At 43.7% G+C, this 18,781-nt stretch overlaps 2 protein-coding genes across 2 annotated transcripts; one reads left to right on the plus strand and one right to left on the minus strand.

Moving 5' to 3' along the window:
- Window positions 1–1,354: 1,354 nt before the first annotated feature.
- Window positions 1,355–7,109, minus strand: kynu (kynureninase). The gene is made up of 14 exons (XM_079185543.1): window positions 7,083–7,109; window positions 6,184–6,354; window positions 5,977–6,097; window positions 5,821–5,903; window positions 5,481–5,542; window positions 5,288–5,359; window positions 4,870–4,944; window positions 4,601–4,747; window positions 4,354–4,452; window positions 4,197–4,270; window positions 3,699–3,751; window positions 3,428–3,513; window positions 2,871–3,101; window positions 1,355–2,385 (listed from the first exon to the last, which is right to left on the minus strand). Exons 2-14 carry the CDS (start codon window positions 6,350–6,352, stop codon window positions 2,254–2,256), a joined length of 1,404 nt encoding a protein of 467 aa, XP_079041669.1. The 5' UTR covers window positions 6,353–6,354; window positions 7,083–7,109; the 3' UTR covers window positions 1,355–2,253.
- Window positions 7,110–8,396: 1,287 nt separating this feature from the next.
- On the plus strand, window positions 8,397–18,690 carry aox6 (aldehyde oxidase 6). The gene is made up of 35 exons (XM_079185866.1): window positions 8,397–8,499; window positions 10,074–10,131; window positions 10,230–10,326; window positions 10,714–10,822; window positions 11,081–11,207; window positions 11,325–11,386; window positions 11,548–11,625; window positions 11,748–11,828; window positions 11,926–12,070; window positions 12,253–12,345; window positions 12,433–12,584; window positions 12,662–12,755; window positions 12,835–12,944; window positions 13,050–13,234; window positions 13,470–13,632; window positions 13,738–13,821; window positions 13,963–14,132; window positions 14,220–14,346; window positions 14,524–14,646; window positions 14,791–14,887; window positions 15,097–15,221; window positions 15,311–15,444; window positions 15,715–15,802; window positions 15,958–16,044; window positions 16,119–16,310; window positions 16,384–16,611; window positions 16,717–16,812; window positions 16,974–17,102; window positions 17,194–17,268; window positions 17,361–17,413; window positions 17,488–17,602; window positions 17,689–17,754; window positions 17,843–18,031; window positions 18,119–18,286; window positions 18,479–18,690. Exons 1-35 carry the CDS (start codon window positions 8,434–8,436, stop codon window positions 18,527–18,529), a joined length of 4,017 nt encoding a protein of 1,338 aa, XP_079041992.1. The 5' UTR covers window positions 8,397–8,433; the 3' UTR covers window positions 18,530–18,690.
- Window positions 18,691–18,781: the final 91 nt, after the last annotated feature.

Consider the following 18,781-nt stretch of genomic DNA (forward strand, 5'->3'; position numbering starts at 1 on the left):
TATCATCGTGCATTGCACACGACTTGGGACAAAATCAGATTGTCTTTTTCTTTTAAATCCCAACGTGAATAGTTTTGCGGTCGTGTGTTTATCTGAGTTGTTGAGAACGCGTTACGACTGCATCCTGCTGGCAAAAAGCGTCTTCCTGTTTCAACCATGTCGTGAAACAAACCGACGGGCTGGAACCTGTTGTGCTGCTCCAAACGTGACTTTTCCTCATTGAATGCTATTGAATCCTAAATATGTCCTCCAGTTGAATGATAAACCAAAACATCCAATTAAATCAGTTCCCAACCGTGACAATATTAACAGGATGTCCCACCCACATGGTTGACAGCTTGCAGACTAGTTGCATTACGTCTTGACTGACAGGACGGTTGAATGTCTCACATGGACCACGTTCACGTCAAAACAGAAGAACAAACCGGGAATCTTGTTGCAAGTTGATTGTGTTTTGGGGTTGATTCGGTCCTCATTTAACCACAAGGGGGGCAGTTTTATTTGTCTGTTTATATCCGACGTGAACGTGGCATCCTTCTCCTGCAGTAATCAGTCGAGCTGTGTTCAACGTTGCATGACAGCCGCTACTTCAGACAATGTAAATGATACAGGACAGTGTTGCAGCAAGACCAAACAATGTGTTACGTGCCAAAATGGAAAAAAAGTATTTTTGGGATTAAACTCTTTGTAATTGAACGTGTGTGTGTTGTCTGGCGCTCTCTCAAGCTTTAATCAGGGTGCGGAATTCCCAGCTAAGTGTCAGCTATACATTATTAAGTAACAATTTAACATATTCTACTTCATGACTATTTAAAGGAAACTGAACCAACCTGCTGTCACTCAAGGCAGCTTCTCTGCCTCTAAACTAATCATCCAATATCTTCCATATATTTATATTTTACGTACAATATTAATTGTATATCTAGATTTTACGAACAATATCATCTATATATTTATCTAAACAGAAAGTAAATAAATGAATGGAATGAATAAAGAACATGATGGGATGTAAGATGAACCGAAAACAAGTGAAAAGGATGCATGTGACGAAGTAGAATCAGTATTTACACAGGAGCTTATTTCATCTAAGCATTTGTTCTATTTACACGTTTATTCATACTATTCTTTTTCTAAGTTGCTTGTTGTACAAACAGCAGGTCTGGAACCCAACTCAGGCGATCTTGCTGTCGAGAACATACTTCCAACACAAGTACGCCCAGAACTCTTCTCTAAACTTAAAAATCCACTGAACCGCATAAAGATCGGACGATAAAGCAAGCACATAGGTTCTGAGGTTTAAAAAGAAAAGATGAATGGAATAAATGAATGAAACTCAAGTTTGTTTTACCCTTTATTTGTTTTTTTGTCTTTTTGATGCTCATAGTAATAATAACATAATTGTACACCAGCATGTCTCAGCCACAGTTTGAACTGACAATCTTAACTTCAATCTGATAAAATCACCTTTTTAATCTTCACATTCACTTCTCAAAGATTTGAGACCGATCTGGTCGACTGTGTAGGACGAGTAAATAAAAGTATAAATTGTGACATTTCCTTTTGCCAGTAGGTGGCGCTGTGAGTTATTCAGAATGTCGGCATTGATGTATGCTCAGACTTGAAGTAGCATCAGTGCTTATTAACCTGAGGGGGTTTCAGGTGCAGTTATGTGTGTAATTATAGAACTATTATGTAATTACTCCTCCTTTATATGCAAATTTCTAGCTCAAAGGATTCGAGAAACATTACAAATGATACAAAGAATAATAAAATTGTCATGTAGCCTGACCAGAATTCTTCTCTCACTCCATCAAACAGGTAATTTAACTTAAAACTTGATCTATTATTATCCTACACATGTGCGTGCTCTATCTTTTCCTCATGAGTTACACAAATCATTCCGACACGTCTGAGCTCCCCGTGAGGCTGTTATTGAATATGATGCTTTGGTGAAATATTCACATGGTGTGATTTGAGTAAAACCAAACTTCTAGTGAACAAGTTCTTCAGCATTCTGTCCCGGTGGCTTTGGACCTGAGAGCTTCAGGCGCTTTGTTGTGTTGTACTTTGTTTTAATTAGTGGAGTTTAATTCCCACAGATGCGTGTTAACACAGACACATACAAACCGGACAGAGCGTTGTTCCATAGTGCTGGCTAAGATAACGAGGTTTACATTGTTTTTCAAGTAAAAAATAAAATGCATCCACTGTTTTAAAGGTTTCACAGGTTTCCCCTGAAGGTGTGTCGGTGGATTAAAGATGCTCCTCGTTCTGGCTGGCGGTGAGAGCCGATCCCAGTGTTTCTATGAAGCGGTGGACGTCGCTGAAGGAGTTGTAGAGCGGCACCGGAGCGACTCTCAGCACGCTGGGCTCCCTCATGTCACACTGAACGACACCGAAACAAACAAAACGGTTCATAAACACACGAGTCTACAACGTGTTCATTTGCTGTGCTTCACTTTCATGAGAGTGCTGTACGCTGTGGGAACCTCGTGCTTTCTCAGCATTTTTATTTTATTTATACCTAAAGTAGTTTTCTCCATTTTTGTTTTGTTTTCGCACATTTTGCTCTAATTATGAAGATCAGGGTATTTTTGTGATCTTTTTCATGCATATTGGCATAAAAAGGCCCAAACATCCTGTTACGTGTGTTTTCTTTTCTCTTACGATGTTTATTGTGACCGTTATGCACCAAATATGTTTGTAAAAACCTACTTGGAGGTTGCTTAAGATCAATGTGGGTTTGTTTAGTAGTTACTGAAGAATAAAACAAAGGTTTTATAAACTCTAGGTCACACAGCACTGCTTCTAATCTCAGCTTCAGACTCTTCCATCACATTAACACTCCTCTAAAGCTGTTCCATACTCACAGCGACGCCCCTCTTCTCCAGCTGCTGGTAGATCTTTCTGATGGGGATGGAGAAGCAGAGTGAGAGCTGACAGCCTCTCTGCTTCGGGTCGGAGGGCGTGATGATGCGGACGTGAGGTTTGTCAGGCTGCGTCGGGTCCTCGGTGTGGTAGTGCTGGATCAGGTACTCCAGGTAGCCCGTCAACAGGAGGGACTTCCTGCGCAGCGCCTGCATGCTGGTCTTCTTAAACACCTGGAGAGATATCGTTAATCACGTCTCAAGAAGACTCCATCTCATCTGATGTTCATGTCGTTGACATGCAGTGAAAAATGTGGGGATTTTTAACACTAACTGGAAGTTTTTCTTACTGGGTTGAATGAAAAACAGTTTGCTTTTTAATGTCAATAAACCACATAAACTATTTAATCATCTGAAAGATATGCCTTCTGCTCGTCTTCTTGAGAAGTTGACATTTTTACAGAATTTTAAATAAGTAATAGTAAAAAAAACATGTTTTGGGACGTCTTTCATTGCCATGAACTCGTTCAATGTGGGCATAAATGAGTGCTCTGCAGTACCTCCAAACTGGCCTGCAGGGGGCAGACCAGCAGGATGGGCTGGTTGGACAGTCTGAAGCCGTTCACTCCAGGCTGCAGCTCCATCACTGAGATCACACAAAATCAACACCGTCACAGTTTTACGTTTAAGGCGTTTAAGAACAAACACATGTGGGGAAATATGTGTCATCAATATTCAGAGTACAGTGCCAAGTATGAATCAATGAAATCACATCAGCGGCTTCAGAAAGGTGACGCTTATTACAAACATGACGCACATCATTTCCTTTACCGTTATTCATCAGGAACCGAGTTTTAAGATCATGACCCCACCATCCCAGCAGCCTGCAGGACACAGAAGATGTGAATGATGTCAAAATAATAAAGAATCATATTTTTATATTTAGAGACATTTTACTGCTCGCTTCTCTATCAGTCCAAGAAAAGATTAACATTTGACTCATGTATATACTTGTGTGTATCTTTAAGTATATACAATAAAAATAAATGAATAAAAAAGAGGAAAATAAAAGAATACATTTGTTAAATAAACAAATAATAATTGCATTTTAATTAATTCATTAAAATTCCTTCCTTCCTTCAGTTTATTCTATATTCATTTCTCTTCATATTTCCACATTTATTTGATCGTTCTTTTGCACCTCTATGAATCCAAATACATTCCTTAGTCTGAGGTCTTGTTTTAGCTGGTTCCTGAATATTATTGTATTTTTGTAACGATGAAGTCACGCTGACTGAGAGTTGTTTTAAACGGCGTGTGAGGACTCACGCAGGCTTGATGGTGTATTTGTGTTTCTCGTGGATGAACGCTCCGGCTAGTCCTCCAGCGCCTGAGTTTACATACTGTGAGAAGAGTCATCACTTATACATGCACTGTGCAGTCCACATTCATTTCTGTGCTCATAACAAAGGTCCGGTCTGCTGACCTTGTAGGAGCACCAGCAGGCAAAGTCCACTCCCCAGTCGTGCAGCTTCAGCTCTGCGTTTCCCACAGCGTGGGCGCAGTCAAAGCCCACATAACAGCCCTGACAGACACAAAGAGACAGTCATGTCTCTGCAAAGTAACTACAGGCACAAAATAAGTGTAACTAAGCTTCCCTCTGAGGTGTAGTGCAGTGTAAAGTACCTGAGATAGTACTTGAGTAAAGGGGGAATAGATTTGTTGTTTGTTACCTTCCTCTGGCCGGCCTTGGTGATGGCGGCCATGTCGAACAGCTGGCCGGTGTAATACTGGACCCCGCTGAACATCACCACAGCGATGGAGTCGCCCTCCTCCTCGATCACCTTCAGGATGTCCTCAGTTCTCAGAGTCTCTTCTCCCTGCAGCAGAAGCATCATTTCACTCATCCTCCTCAGTGATCACATGCAAATATAGGAACACGAAAGCACTTTGTTTTCCCCCAAAATGTGCGACAGTAAGCTCTGGATGTCGGGGACGGTACCGGTCTGGGGGACAGCGGCAGCATGCTCCTCTCAGGGTCGAACCCTCGCAGCCGGATCTGAGACTCTACAGCATACTGAGGGTTGAGAGAAGTGAAGAGAAACATTCAGTTCTTTGAAACCAAAACGTCTGCCAGTGGAGAGACGATATCCTATAATATCCTTGATATGAGCATCAGAATAAACCATTTCTCTCATTCTTTTGTTCTGCAGAAAATGCATTCCAAAGTACATCATGAAGTAGTGGATGAATGTTTTACTTTGAGCCGCTGCAATCAGGAGTGCAGCGCTCGTACAACAGCGTAGTAAAGATATTGCATCTACATTCCAGCAGCAGTGGAAGGATGTTTAATGACTCTGGTGTTTTAGTGTCGGCGTGTGGGACCTGGACCGCTGCAGAAGGTCTGCAGGTCCACTCACGTGGTCTGACGGGAAGGCCTTGTCCTCCAGAAGGATTCTGTGCCGAGCTGCTGTGGGTTTGTAGAAGGAAAGCTGCAGAACAATGAGGTGAGAGGACAGTTGGTCTTGAACTTGATTAAATGTCCACAGTGGATTCACTTTAATCGATATGACACACGGGCGTGGCCTCCCTTTATGTTTAGTCACACGTTACCAGTAGAAGATGTAAATTAACTGTCAGGCCGTTCATCAGCGCCACCTCCTCCGTTTTAGCTCCTGTAAGAAACATTAGTAAATATATATTTTTAAGAATACATCAACACATGCTGAAATAACTGAAAAATAAATGTGAAAAGAAAAGAAAATGCTTAAAATAATGATAACAAAGAACTTGAGTAAAGACTGTTTCCTAACTGCAGCTTTGTTTAAAGACCGTCATGTGTACTTTGAACAGAAAGTGCAGTGACCTCAACGAGTATAAAACGCTGCAGGTGTATAAGCAGCACATGTACGCTTCCTGCCGAGACTCTGTGAACTAACACCAAGTCTCTTACCAACAACATCAGCCATGAGCTCCTCGATGTTGTCTTCAGCCCACGCCCAAGGCCGAGAGCCTTCCGTGTGACCGTGGATGCCCCTGTGGAAAGAGTTCATCACTAAACATTCGTCTTTCTTGGTAAAAATGTGAAAAATAAAGAGGCGTGACATACGTTTTGGCCCACTTCTCCAGCTCCTCCTCCAGGTACTTCCTGGCCATTTTGGGCTGAAGCCCCAACGAGTTGCCCACAAGGTAGATGCACTCCTTGGTGCCATCGACCAGCGAGAGATCGGCTGAAACGTCAGACCAAGTTATCCAAAACTGATCTCAGATACTGAGCATTCGCATCTTTTAATTTTTCTTTTTTTTTTGTACTCACAATGAGGCAAATCTGCAATTTTGGGCACCAGGAATTCCTTCCGGAGATGACTCAGGCCGTCCACTTTGTCCAGGTACTCGGCCACGGCCGCAGAGGTCAGACTGCAGCCCAGCGAAGCTGAAACTTGCTTCAGAGTTTCTCTCGGAGTTGAGCCAACGAACGGGTCCATTGCTGTGGGATAGAGAGGAAGTACACCAATAACAATAATATTTAAACTTAAATAATTCATCTAAAAGGTATATTTTTGTACATTTACCCAAATATATGAATATATTTCACATCTAAACCATACAATATAAGTCACAAAGACGTGTTTCCTTCAAAGGATTGCAATTGTCATCTAAATCTATTTCATTTCTCTCTTTATGTTTTTGTCTGCAGACAAATGTGTGCAAAGAGCAAACAGGAGGATAATGTTCAAGGGTCCAAAATACGTTCTCCAGCATGAAGAAACGTGTGTTTGGAGATGAACTCAAGAAGCATGTTGAACATCATATTCTGTGTGAGGGAAGAACAGAATGTAACCTCTCTTATTTGACTTTAAAACCTTTCAAATGTTGTGCATGAAGCATCTATTTAAACAGTTCCCTCTGCTGTAATCTGTCCCCGACTTAAAAGCACGATTTGCCCTCCAGACTTCTCTAATCCTCACAATAATTACTGTTTCATAAAACACTGCTTACGGTCGTCTACTCTGTATTAGAACATGAGTTACAGTGATTTGACTTGACTTTTAAAGGTCTTTACAATCTGTGAGTTCACCTGAATGAATGAAAAAACTGCATTTACCTTTAAACTATGTTCACCTTGAAGTATAACAACACGTTCTGCTCTGAATATGCAGAATATTATGTGGTTTTACGCTCATTCTTTCACAAAACAACATGTAGTGGACTCACTGTTTGCAGATGAGCTTCCTCTCAGAGTGGAGCGAGTCCTCTGCTCTGGAAACACCCTTTGACCTGTTCTCAGCCTCAAGTTAATTATTGTCCTCATGAACCTTTAGATAAAACTAACGACCGTAACTCTGCCATCACACCGATACCTGTCATGTTAACGTGCAGACGAGAGCGAGTTCCCCCTTTCTGAGGCTTCCCTTTCCTGCAAACCTACCTTTGACCATGTATAGATATAGATAAATAATAGATATTCATAGATATATAATATATATATTTATATTTTTCTGTTAAAATATATGTGTCTGTGTATGTTAACTGGCTGTAACTTCATGCTAAAGGACTTTGCTATTGGTCACACCAGAATAAGAAAGGCTAAAATAAATAAAATTTAGCAAAACAAAATAATTAAGTCAAAATAAAATAATTTACTAAAATAAAATAATAATAATAATGTAAATGATAAATTAAAGCAGTGAAGCGTTAAAGCCAGTAATCCAGCCAGATGTGGAAAGTTCCACCAGATGGCAGCAACGTGTTGTCGTCTTAAAGATGAGGAACAAAACAAGAACAACTCTTATTAATTCACTATAAACGCTACATTTATCTGAGTTTATTAACATGTGGAAAAGGAAATGATGAATGAATATTAATGAATATTTACAGAGGCTGTCATGTGTACTTATTGAGTCATATTTATGTTTCGTGGATTGTTGTTGGTGTTTTGCTTTTAGTTGTACTGCAGCTTTTAAGGATTTGATTTTAGTGGGTAATCATTATGATTCATGAACCTGAAACCTCGTGTTTGTTTTATTCACAGCGGTCGTTTGAGGTCAGAGGTGGGCGGTGTCTAGTTGAGGGATCAAGTCAGAGAAATTCACTGATATCGCATCAAAAGTAAAAGTTGTTGTGGAAGATATCTTAAAATATTCTCATCCTAACATACCACAATGTAAATATACAAATGTACATTTTTAGCTTTCTTTTTAAATCAAATGTTGTACTATTTTTCTTTGGGTTTTTTTTACTATTTTATTTTGTTGTTGTGATGCATTTATCATAAGCATGAAATATATATTGTGATATGTTTTTTTATGTAAAAATTGCAATCTTCAAAGTAATACTCTTCAGATGTGTTTAAATAGGCTATTGTACTCTATACATGCAAATGAACAAAAACATAAATAAATGTCACTAAAAAGGTAATACTATAGAAAAGTGAATGAATGTATTTCTGCAGCTGTTTTACATGCTTCCATTTGTTTTATTTTGAAAGTCCTGACAGGCGGAAGTGCTGCACATTCAGACTAACTTGATCTTTTGTTTTGATAAAGTCGCGTCTTCTTCCTCAAGGATGTCTTCAAAGATGTCTGCAGAGGAAGAAGGAGATAGTTTGTGCTTCTTCATTAACGGGAAGAAGGTGAGTTTCACATTGAACCAGTTAGTCACGAACAGTTTGTTGTGTTGTTTTAATAAGTATTAAATAAGTTTATAAAGTATCCTAGTATTACAGGAAGAGCACTAAGATAGGCCACTCTGCAGCCAGGAGACAGCGATCTTATCCATTTAGGTTGAACTTGTTTATCTGCAATAAGCACGCAAATAAAGAGAGTGACGCAAGGCAGATACGTTCTTTACACATCATGCAACAACATGCAGACAGATTCAAAAGATTCAACATGAGACACTATGTGAACTAGTTTGGAAGTTTGGATGCAGGACGTTTGAAGTAGAGTTTGTGTTTTTAGAAAGTTTTTTAATGATTCCAGTCTCTCAAATGTTGTTGTTTTTTTTCTGACTGTATATGATATTTAATCTTTAGTAGCATCTAATTGTTTGTAAGTATTTTGCACATTTCTTAGTTTAACAACTGTTGAAGTTTAATGTAATAGTTCAGTGTTTCCCCTACCATTGTATTAGCGGGGCGGGCTGTTTAATTTATTTTTCTCTATAGCGCCAGATCACAACAGAAGTCATTAAGGTTCCTTTCCTATAGAACAGGTCTACACCGTGTTCTTCTATTAAACAAACTAAACAGTCTCATGTTATTTATCTTATCTACACAAGGGCATCATTATCGTTTACGATGCTCCTCTGCTCTCTGTATCGCGCACGGCGGAGCACACACACACACACACACACACACGGGCACACACACACACACGCACGCACACACACACACACACACACACGGACACGGACACACACAGACGCGTGCGCGCAAACACTGGTGACAGAGAGCGCGCTTCGGAAAATATGTCGCGTCAACCAGCTGAAAAGCAGATAACACTATCTGCGTAGTGGAGATGGGAAAACTCGCTCTCCTGCTAAGTACAGGAACGAGCCCAAGTGCTGCACGCCCCCCCCCCCCAAAGCAGCTAAAGTCCAGTCACCACCGGATGACCGGGTTTGACCCAGCTTGGCTGTCAGAGGGGGAATACTCCCCCTGGCTGTAGCCTACCAGACTGATCTAGGTAAGTAAGTAAGTAAATGAATACATTACATACATGCATAAATACATATCAAGAGGCTCTGGAAATGTTCTTCCAGAAGCCCAGAAAGATACAAAAGCTGCACACTTTGTGGATAATTGTCATAAAAAGAAATGTTCCGATGTTTAGTTCAATGTACAGTTCAAATAATTGTTCAGCTGTTATATTGACTGCTGTCATTAAATGACCCCCCCCCCCCCCCCCCCCCCCCCCCCCTGTAAACCTATAGGGGAAACACTGTAGTTAATACAAAAGCAATAACGGATCAAAGAGTTCCCGTCATTCTCCACAGAAGAGCTAATAACTCTAAAATATACTTGTCAGTGTTTTCGATGTTTGGTTTTCTTCAGCATTGGTGTATAGTTTTGGATAAATGTTAAACTAACCCGAGGTAAAGTAATCTCTGCACACATGTTTGGTCTGTAGTGGAGGCATACCACTTAAAAAACACAATATTATGTTGTGCAAGGTGAAATGTTTCTCCTTCTTCTTCCTAAAACAGGTAACCGAGAACAATGCGGACCCTGAAACCATGCTGTTGTCCTTCCTCAGAGAGAAGCGTATCCTTTACACGTGGTTTTTATAACGTTACGTTGATGTGAGAGCGCCACCTACAGGGTCTCAACATCTCTGCTGACTTCCTTGACTGTGACTCCAGTGAGGTTGACTGGAACCAAGTATGGATGTGGCGGCGGAGGCTGCGGGGCGTGCACGGTGATGGTGTCACGCCTCCAACAGGCCACCAAAACCATCACGTATCCTTTCTGATAAACCACAATCTGGTCCACAACTGTCTACAGCTATTTCAGGATGTCCCAGCTTATAAAGTATACGCCACTGGTTCCCAACCTGACGGTAAGATGCAGAAGTGTGTTAAAGCTGCATTCTCTCTAGTGTCCACCAGGGGGCGACTCCTCTGGTTGTATAGAAGTCTATGAGAAAATGACTCTACTTCTCTCTTGATTTATTACCTCAGTAAACATTGTAAACATGAGTTTATGGTCTCAATCTCTAGTTTCAAGTCTTCTTCAATACAGCATGATGTTCATTTAGTAAATGATGGTCCATTTAGAGTCAAACAGACCATAAAGCAGGGGATGCAGGATGTTGAGTGTCACTGTTTCCCTTCACCGTACCATCAGACATTACTCGGCCAACGCCTGCCTGCTGCCGCTCTGCCAGCTTCACGGAGCCGCCGTCACCACGGTGGAGGGCATCGGCAGCACCAAGACCAGGATCCACCCCGTGCAGGTCAGGGCTGTTCCTAGATTGTTGTATTATTTTTTTCCTCCATATATTGTCGCGTCTCTTTGTGTTAACTTTAACAGGTTTAGTGAATCCTAATTAAACCCTTTAAAACACCAAAGTCACGATCGAGGCAGCAGTACAAGATCCCTTCAGCCCCCAATTGAACTTCCTGTTTAATGCAGAAACCCAACTAGCTGAAGAATAAATGTGATTTCAAAGCCGTTTCAAGGGGCCCTAAACTGTGGATGCTGTGTTTTGTAGGAGCGAATAGCGAAAGCTCATGGCTCCCAGTGCGGCTTCTGCACTCCAGGGATGGTGATGTCCATGTACGCTCTGCTGAGGAACAAGCCTCAGCCCACCATGGAGGACATCACTCAGGCTCTGGCTGGTTTGTCTATTATATCTGTGTGGTGTCGTGGATGTGTCTTATTCTGGTTCTAGTCCAGTTATTCATATGCACGTGATTTATTAAACCCTCTCCTCTTTGTGTGTTGTTGCTGCTCAGGTAATCTGTGCAGGTGCACTGGATATCGACCCATCATCGACGGCTGCAGGACCTTCTGTCAGGTACGAAGCTCGGCTCTGCAGCCAAATAAAGCAAACATAAAGTCAGAGATCGGGTTGATCGTGAGCCACGAAAACTCAACGTCAGATCTAGAAGCAGAAACAGGGAACACGAATACGTTGATGATTGAAAGGACAATGTGATGATCAATCAACCCCAACAGGAAGCCAACTGCTGCCAAGCCAATGGAGGCGGAGACTGTTGCCTCAATGGAGGGCAGAATACTGATGAACCGGAGCATGTGAGTGATTTGTTATTTGTCTAATTTTAACTGCATGGTTCCTCTCTGTGCCTTTCTTCCCGTACCTTGTGAATAATACCCGTCTCACCCTCCTCTGGCATTCCGTACGTGATGTGCTGCAGGAAAAGCCTCAGTTGTTTGACAAAGAAGAGTTTCTTCCACTGGACCCGACACAGGAGCTCATCTTCCCCCCTGAGCTGATAGTAAGTCATAAGATGTTTACACACTCTGCACACACGGAGTCCTTTGAGGTCTCGTGTTATCAGCTGGCTCACTATCAGTGCTGCACTTTCTCCACAGCTGATGGCAGAGGCGGCGAACCCAAAGACACTCACCTTTCGTGGGGAGAGGATGAGCTGGGTGTCCCCCCCCTCCCTGGAGGAGCTGGTCCAGCTCAAGACCAGGAACCCCAAAGCTCCGCTGGTCATGGGAAACACCAACATAGGTCAGTTCATTACAGAGACACAGGCCGGAGTCGCTTGAATGCATTTATAGGAATTAATATCCAAGCTTTGCCTTGGAATATTACCCCCTTCCCCCGGCTCCGTAACCTTTATCTTTCCCCCTATAAAGGCTCTATTACCTGATACCTGATTGTAACTAGCTCTGGTCTGATTTGTGTTCAAGGTCCAGACATAAAGTTCAAAGGCATTCTGCATCCGCTGATAATATCTCCGACCAGAGTCACGGAGCTGTTTCAGGTCACTCAGACGCCACAGGGTGAGTAACAGACTTCTAGTTTTGTCTTTTTAAAACTCCTCGGCACCAAACCTGCAGCTGTTGTTGACATGCTGGCTCCCCCTCCAGGTGTTTGGGTGGGGGCGGGCTGCAGTCTCACGGAGGTCCGGTCCCTTTTGGAGAAGCTGGTTCCTCAGTTTCCGGTGGAGGAGACCGAACTGTTCCGAGCGCTGAGCCGACAGCTGGGCAACTTGGGAAGCCAGCAGATCCGTAACGTCGCTGTGAGTAGACTTCACAACTCGACTAATATATGTCGAATGTTCAATGTGTTTATTCTTTCTTTTGCATTTTTTTTTAGACTCTCGGGGGCAACATCATGAGTGCGTACCCAAACTCAGACCTGAACCCTGTTTTGGCTGCAGGGAACTGCAAAGTGAGCGTCATTTGTGCCGGTAAGCTGCCGTGAATCTCTGCTGGTGAGACTGCCCAAAAAAATGTAGACTCTGAAGAGGTTGTGTCTGAATCCACCAGGAGGAAGACGAGAGCTTCCTCTGAATCGAGACTTCTTTGTGAGCTTTGGTAAAACCATCCTGAAGCCAGAAGAGATTGTTGTCTCCGTCTTCATTCCCTTCTCCAGAAAGGTACAACTATTCTCTGAGCGTGCTCCCAGTTACAGTTTATAATTGTCTTGTGTGCACGCAGGTGAAAGGTGGAAATGTGTTAGATAAACATGGTCTGCCCTGCAGGGGGAGTTTGTTGGAGCTTTCCGACAGGCTCCGAGGAAGGAGAGCTCCTTCCCCACAGTGACCACCGGGATGAGAGTGTTTTTCTCGGAGGGGTCCCGGGTGGTTCAGGATGTCAGTATTTACTATGGAGGAATGGGGCCGACCACCGTTAGCGCCACCAAAACCTGCGCAGCTATCGTCACAAGGTTTATCACCCACACTTCAGTCTAATCTGTGTTCTAGTTTTGCCGTCTTCTCGCTTGAATCCTTCATTTCTTGCCGTTCATTTCCTTTCTTCTTCTCCGTTTCTGGTTTCTGTTCCTTTGTCTTTCTTCTATTCCATTTGCTCTTGTCCTGCTTTTCCAGAACATTGCAGCATCTTGATTTTTAGTATAGGCCAAAATACTCTAAACAACAATCCTGAGAGAGTGTTTCCTTCAGGCCTTGGGACGATGAGACCCTCAGCCGGGCCTATGACGTCCTCCTGGACGAGTTGGTCCTCCCTCCGTCGGCTCCTGGAGGACAAGTGGAGTTTCGTCGCTCTTTGACTCTCAGCCTCCTCTTCAAATTTAACCTGGAGGTCCTGCAGAAACTCAGAGAAATGGTAAGACACTGATTTAAAAAAAGAATAAAAACATTGCATGATTTTACTTTTCACCTGACATAAAGATCCTGTAAGAGATTTTGATGAGAGCGTTTGTGTGTGCAGAATGTGATTACAGATAAGCTTCCTGAGAAGATGCAGATCCGGCCTTTACCCAGAGAGATCCAACCCAGCCTGCAGGAGTTCCAGGTCAGAAAATAGACAAGAAATTAACACCTTTCATCTTTTCCGACTTTTCGTCCACCCACAATCGACAGTAAATAAACTTCACTGCTTCTTCTTCTTCTTCTTCTTCTTCTTCTTCTTCTTCTTCTTCTTCTTCTTCTTCAGCATGTGTCAAAGGACCAGAGCGACCAGGACCCAGTGGGGCGTCCCATCATGCATCGCTCTGCCCTCGGCCATGTCACAGGTGAGGCCGTGTACTGTGACGACATCCCCACGACAGACGGAGAGCTCTTCCTGGCTCTGGTCACCAGCTCCCGAGCGCACGCTAAAATAACGTAAGGAGACGGGAGTTTGATCTCCGACGCTCTTTTTGTTTTACTACACTTCTCGTCAAATGAATGTTTCTTTTTTTTATCCGACAGAGGGCTGGACGTCAGCGAGGCTCTGCGGCTTCCCGGTGTTGTCGACGTCGTCACGGCAAAAGATATTCCGGGGCAGAAAGTTCGTAAAAATTTCGATTACGAAGAAGAGCTGCTGGCTGAGACCGAGGTATATATACATATACATATATATATATATATATATATATGTATATGTTATAAATCATTTACATGACAAAACAACATGTTGCAAATATATTAATCAATATATTCTGCAGGACTGTACATTGAAAAGTCATTTTTAGGGCTCGTCTTGATTCTGATCAGCGGTTTAATTTGTCTGCAGGTGTCCTGCGTCGGTCAGATGTTATGCGCGGTGGTCGCCGATACGAGGGCCCACGCCAGACGAGGAGCAGCAGCTGTGAAGGTCGCCTACGAGGACCTGCCTGACCTGGTTTTTACCCCAGAGGTCTGTGGAGTCCAGCTCAGCTCAGCTCAGCGCTTGTACCACTATCTCAAATCTGGTTTTGTGTATGATTTTGTCCACGTTACCTTCTGTGTGACACTGTTCTTACATCTTCTTCATTGTGTTTGCTGTGTCCCACTGTGACAGGAAGCCATTGAGAAGTCGTCTTTCTTTGAGCCTCGGAGGACGATCGAGAGAGGAAACGTGACGAAAGCCTTTGAAACGGTTGATCACGTTCACGAAGGTGAAAGTCTGTTTTCTATTCGTAGAAGAACATGTGGGTTTTAGTCAAACAATGTGAGAGCAAGTGGTCAAATATGTAATCTATTTGTTGACTTTTGTTGCTGTAACGTTCTTCTTCTTGTACTCAAACTCATCCCACACACAACAGAACCAGGTTTTGGTTTTGTCCGTTCGTTCAACGTGTTTTCACCTTTTGTTATGTTTCTGCAGGAGAGTTTCGAATGGGTGGCCAGGAGCATTTCTACATGGAGACCCAGAGCATGCTGGTCGTTCCTGTTGGTGAGGAGACGGAGTTCAACGCGTACGTCTCCACTCAGTGGCCGACGCTGACTCAGGTATTTCGACTAACTCCGTAAACATCTTCTTCTTTTTATTTTAGAAATCACAGTTTGTCTACTTTGTCTCATTTTCTCACTGACTGCAGGATGCAATAGCGGAGACGCTGAGCATCCCGTCCAACAGAGTCACCTGTCACGTCAAAAGGGTGGGCGGAGCTTTCGGAGGGAAGGTCACTAAAACGGCGATACTGGCGTGTATTACCTCTGTGGCTGCGTGGAAGTAAGGCCCTGTTCACACCTGCCATTATCAGTCCCACATGCACCTGTGATCAGATCTCACTTCCCCCGCTCTGTACGCAAATAACCACGAACACCGCTTTTGTTTGCAAAGACCAAATGCGTTGCTGCTCTTATTTGGCGGGAGGCTGCGCTGCACTTCCTGTACATAGTCTGCAGAAATCCTGACAGTGCTGGAGTCTGTTCCTCAGCGTGTTCAAGGCAAACCAGTTAGACGCACTCTTAAAGAATTGAATTCTTCTTTCTCGTTCAGGACCAATCGTGCAGTCCGCTGCGTCCTGGAGCGAGGAGAGGACATGTTGATCACAGGAGGCCGTCACCCCGTCCTGGGAAAATACAAAGTACGACGACACTCTCTTCCATTTGAGCAGTTTATCTCAAGGGACATCTTTAAACACCACTTCAATATAAATAATTTACATCGATGATTTTTAGTAATTACCTGTTTCAGCTGTTTTTTTTATTGATCCATTGCGTTGATTGTTGTGTGTTCCAGGTTGGTTTCATGAACGACGGGCGGATCGTGGCTGCAGATATCCAGTACTACATCAACGCTGGCAACACGGTGGATGAATCACCTCTGGTGGGTAAACGCGGTGATGTTTATGACGAAGTTTAAAAAGAAAAAGCATGTTTTTGATCGTCTTCTTCTTGCAGTTATCAGAAAAAATCGTTCTTCACTTTGACAACGCCTACAACATCCCCAACCTGAGGGGCCACGCTGCCGCCTGCAGGACCAACCTGCCCTCCAACACCGCCTTCAGGGGCTTCGGCGTGCCGCAGAGCCTCATGGTCATGGAGAACATGGTCAACGACGTGGCCGCGCTGCTGCGGCGCCCTGCAGACCAGGTGACGTATCCACGCCGTATACGCTCGACCAGCGACGGCATTAGTAATTGATTTTTTTTTAATTCTTCGTCAGATTCGGGAGATCAACATGTACAAGGGGCCGTCGGTCACCCCCTACAAGTTTGAGTTCAGCCCGGAGAACTTGCTGCGCTGCTGGGAGGAATGCAAGTTGAAGTCCGACTACGCCACACGCCGCGCAGCCGTCGACCAGTTCAACCAGCAGAACCGCTGGAAGAAGAGGGGGATGTCCATCATCCCCATTAAATTTGGGGTTGCATTTTCGGAGGGCTTCTTGAATCAGGTCTGTGGGATTCAGTTTGGTCTTTTTTCAATGTTTTGACTCATGGTTTTTCTGGTTCTTCCCATATATGAATATAACTTGTGTGCTTGTTTGTGTGTGCAAAAGGCCGCTGCTCTGGTCCACATCTACAAAGACGGCTCTGTTCTGGTCGCTCACGGCGGGACGGAGTTGGGTCAGGGGCTCCACACTAAAATGCAACAGGTACTGTGACAAAGCAGCAAGTTCTCTGGATCTACTTTATCCGTAAAGACCTTTTCCTACCCGCTGCTCCACGAGTCTTTTTCATGCGATTTGTTGACAAAAACACAGAACATTTTTGGTGCTGCCGTCCTTTCAGCTCTGGGTTTCCTGTTTCCTGTTAGGTGGCGAGTCGGGAGCTTCATATCCCTCCCTCTAAGATCTACATCAGTGAAACCAGCACCAGCACTGTTCCCAACACCTGCCCCTCTGCTGCCTCCTTCGGCACCGACGCCAACGGCATGGCGGTCAAGGTGAAGTCCAGATCCTGCACTTTCTGGTGCTTCCTTTTCAGCAATACTACTTTTTTTTAAATTCTGAATTACTACTAAATCTTTCATTCAGGATGCCTGCCAGACTCTGTACCAGCGACTGGAGCCAATCAGGCAAAAGCACCCCAAAGGATCATGGGAGAGTTGGGTAGGATTTGATAAGAAAGGAAAGGATTTTTTGGGGAGAAACTTGATAATTTACAGCATTTTAATGGGAATATTTTGTCAATTTGCATTCAGGTCCAGGCCGCATTTTTTGAGAAAATCAGTTTATCAGCAACTGGATTCTACAGGTATGCAAGATGTGTCGTTTGATTTAGTGAGTTAATTTATCCAGAGACGGTAACGGCTTCCTGTGTGTCCTCAGAGGTCCAGACCTGTACATGGACTGGGACAAGATGGAGGGGCGGCCTTACGCTTACTTCACGTTCGGAGTGTGTTGCTGCGAGGTGGAGCTGGACTGCCTCACGGGAGACTACAGGGTCCGAACTGAACCACTTCCTCGTTCATCTCAGTGCTGCAGAGTCATATTCAGAAATTCTTAAATTCTGTTGGTGTTGTCTTGTAGACGGTGAGGACGGACATCGTGATGGACATCGGCAGAAGCGTGAACCCCTCAGTGGACATCGGACAGGTGAGTCTCGTCTGAAGACGAAAAATCTTTCGTTCCTTCCTCTTTGCCCTCCATCTTCTCTTCCCCTTCCTTCCCTCCTTCCTCTCAGATTGAAGGAGCGTTCATGCAGGGTTTGGGCCTCTACACTATGGAGGAGTTGAAGTTTTCCCCCTCCGGGCTCCTGTACACTCGCGGTCCGTCTCAGTACAAGATTCCCGCGGTCTGCGACGTGCCGCTTCGCTTCAACGTCTATCTGCTGCCGGACTCCCACAACCCCCACGCCATCTACTCCTCTAAGGTCAGAGCTCGGGTCTCAGACTCCCTCGACTATTCTGTTTGTGTTTACAATCAAATCTGTAATGTTTCGGATGATTTGGCTCCGCAGGGTATTGGAGAACCGTCCCTCTTCCTGGGCAGTTCGGTGTTCTTCGCCATCAAAGACGCCGCGGCTGCAGCTCGCTCCGAGTCCGGCTTAGTCGGCCTGTTTTCCCTCGACAGCCCTGCGACACCGGAGAGGGCGTGTCTGGCTTGTGCCTCCCCGTTCACTCAGAAGGTAAAGATGAAATTTCACTATTTCATTTAAAGGTTAATTGGAAAACTGACACTTGTGTCTGACCTTGTTTATTATCTTTTACTCTTGTTGTTTTTGTGTGTGGGTGTTCTTGTAAAATAAGGCAAACGTATAACAATAAAACAAACTAAATAATTAAAATGATCGCCATTCATTTCTTTTCTTTTGTTCCAGATTCCAGCCAGCAAACCAGGATCTTTCAAACCGTGGGCCTTAAACATCTAAAACTGAATCTCTGACTATTAATGATGTACTAACACACTTATGTAATACACATGCTTATTGCACTATATTATTATGTATTCTTATCACATCCTGCAGCATCAATATTTCAAAAATACACTAATAAATAATTGAGAAGTTATTGAAAACATGAAATAAACTCAGCGTTTCCTCTATATTCATTCAGTAGCGTTACAGAACCACGAAGAACCGAAGAGTCGCTGTACTGCGACAGGAAGTGCCGTTAGTCAGGCG

Source organism: Pholis gunnellus, assembly GCF_910591455.1.
Source record: "Pholis gunnellus genome assembly, chromosome: 24".
NCBI lineage: Eukaryota > Metazoa > Chordata > Actinopteri > Perciformes > Pholidae > Pholis > Pholis gunnellus.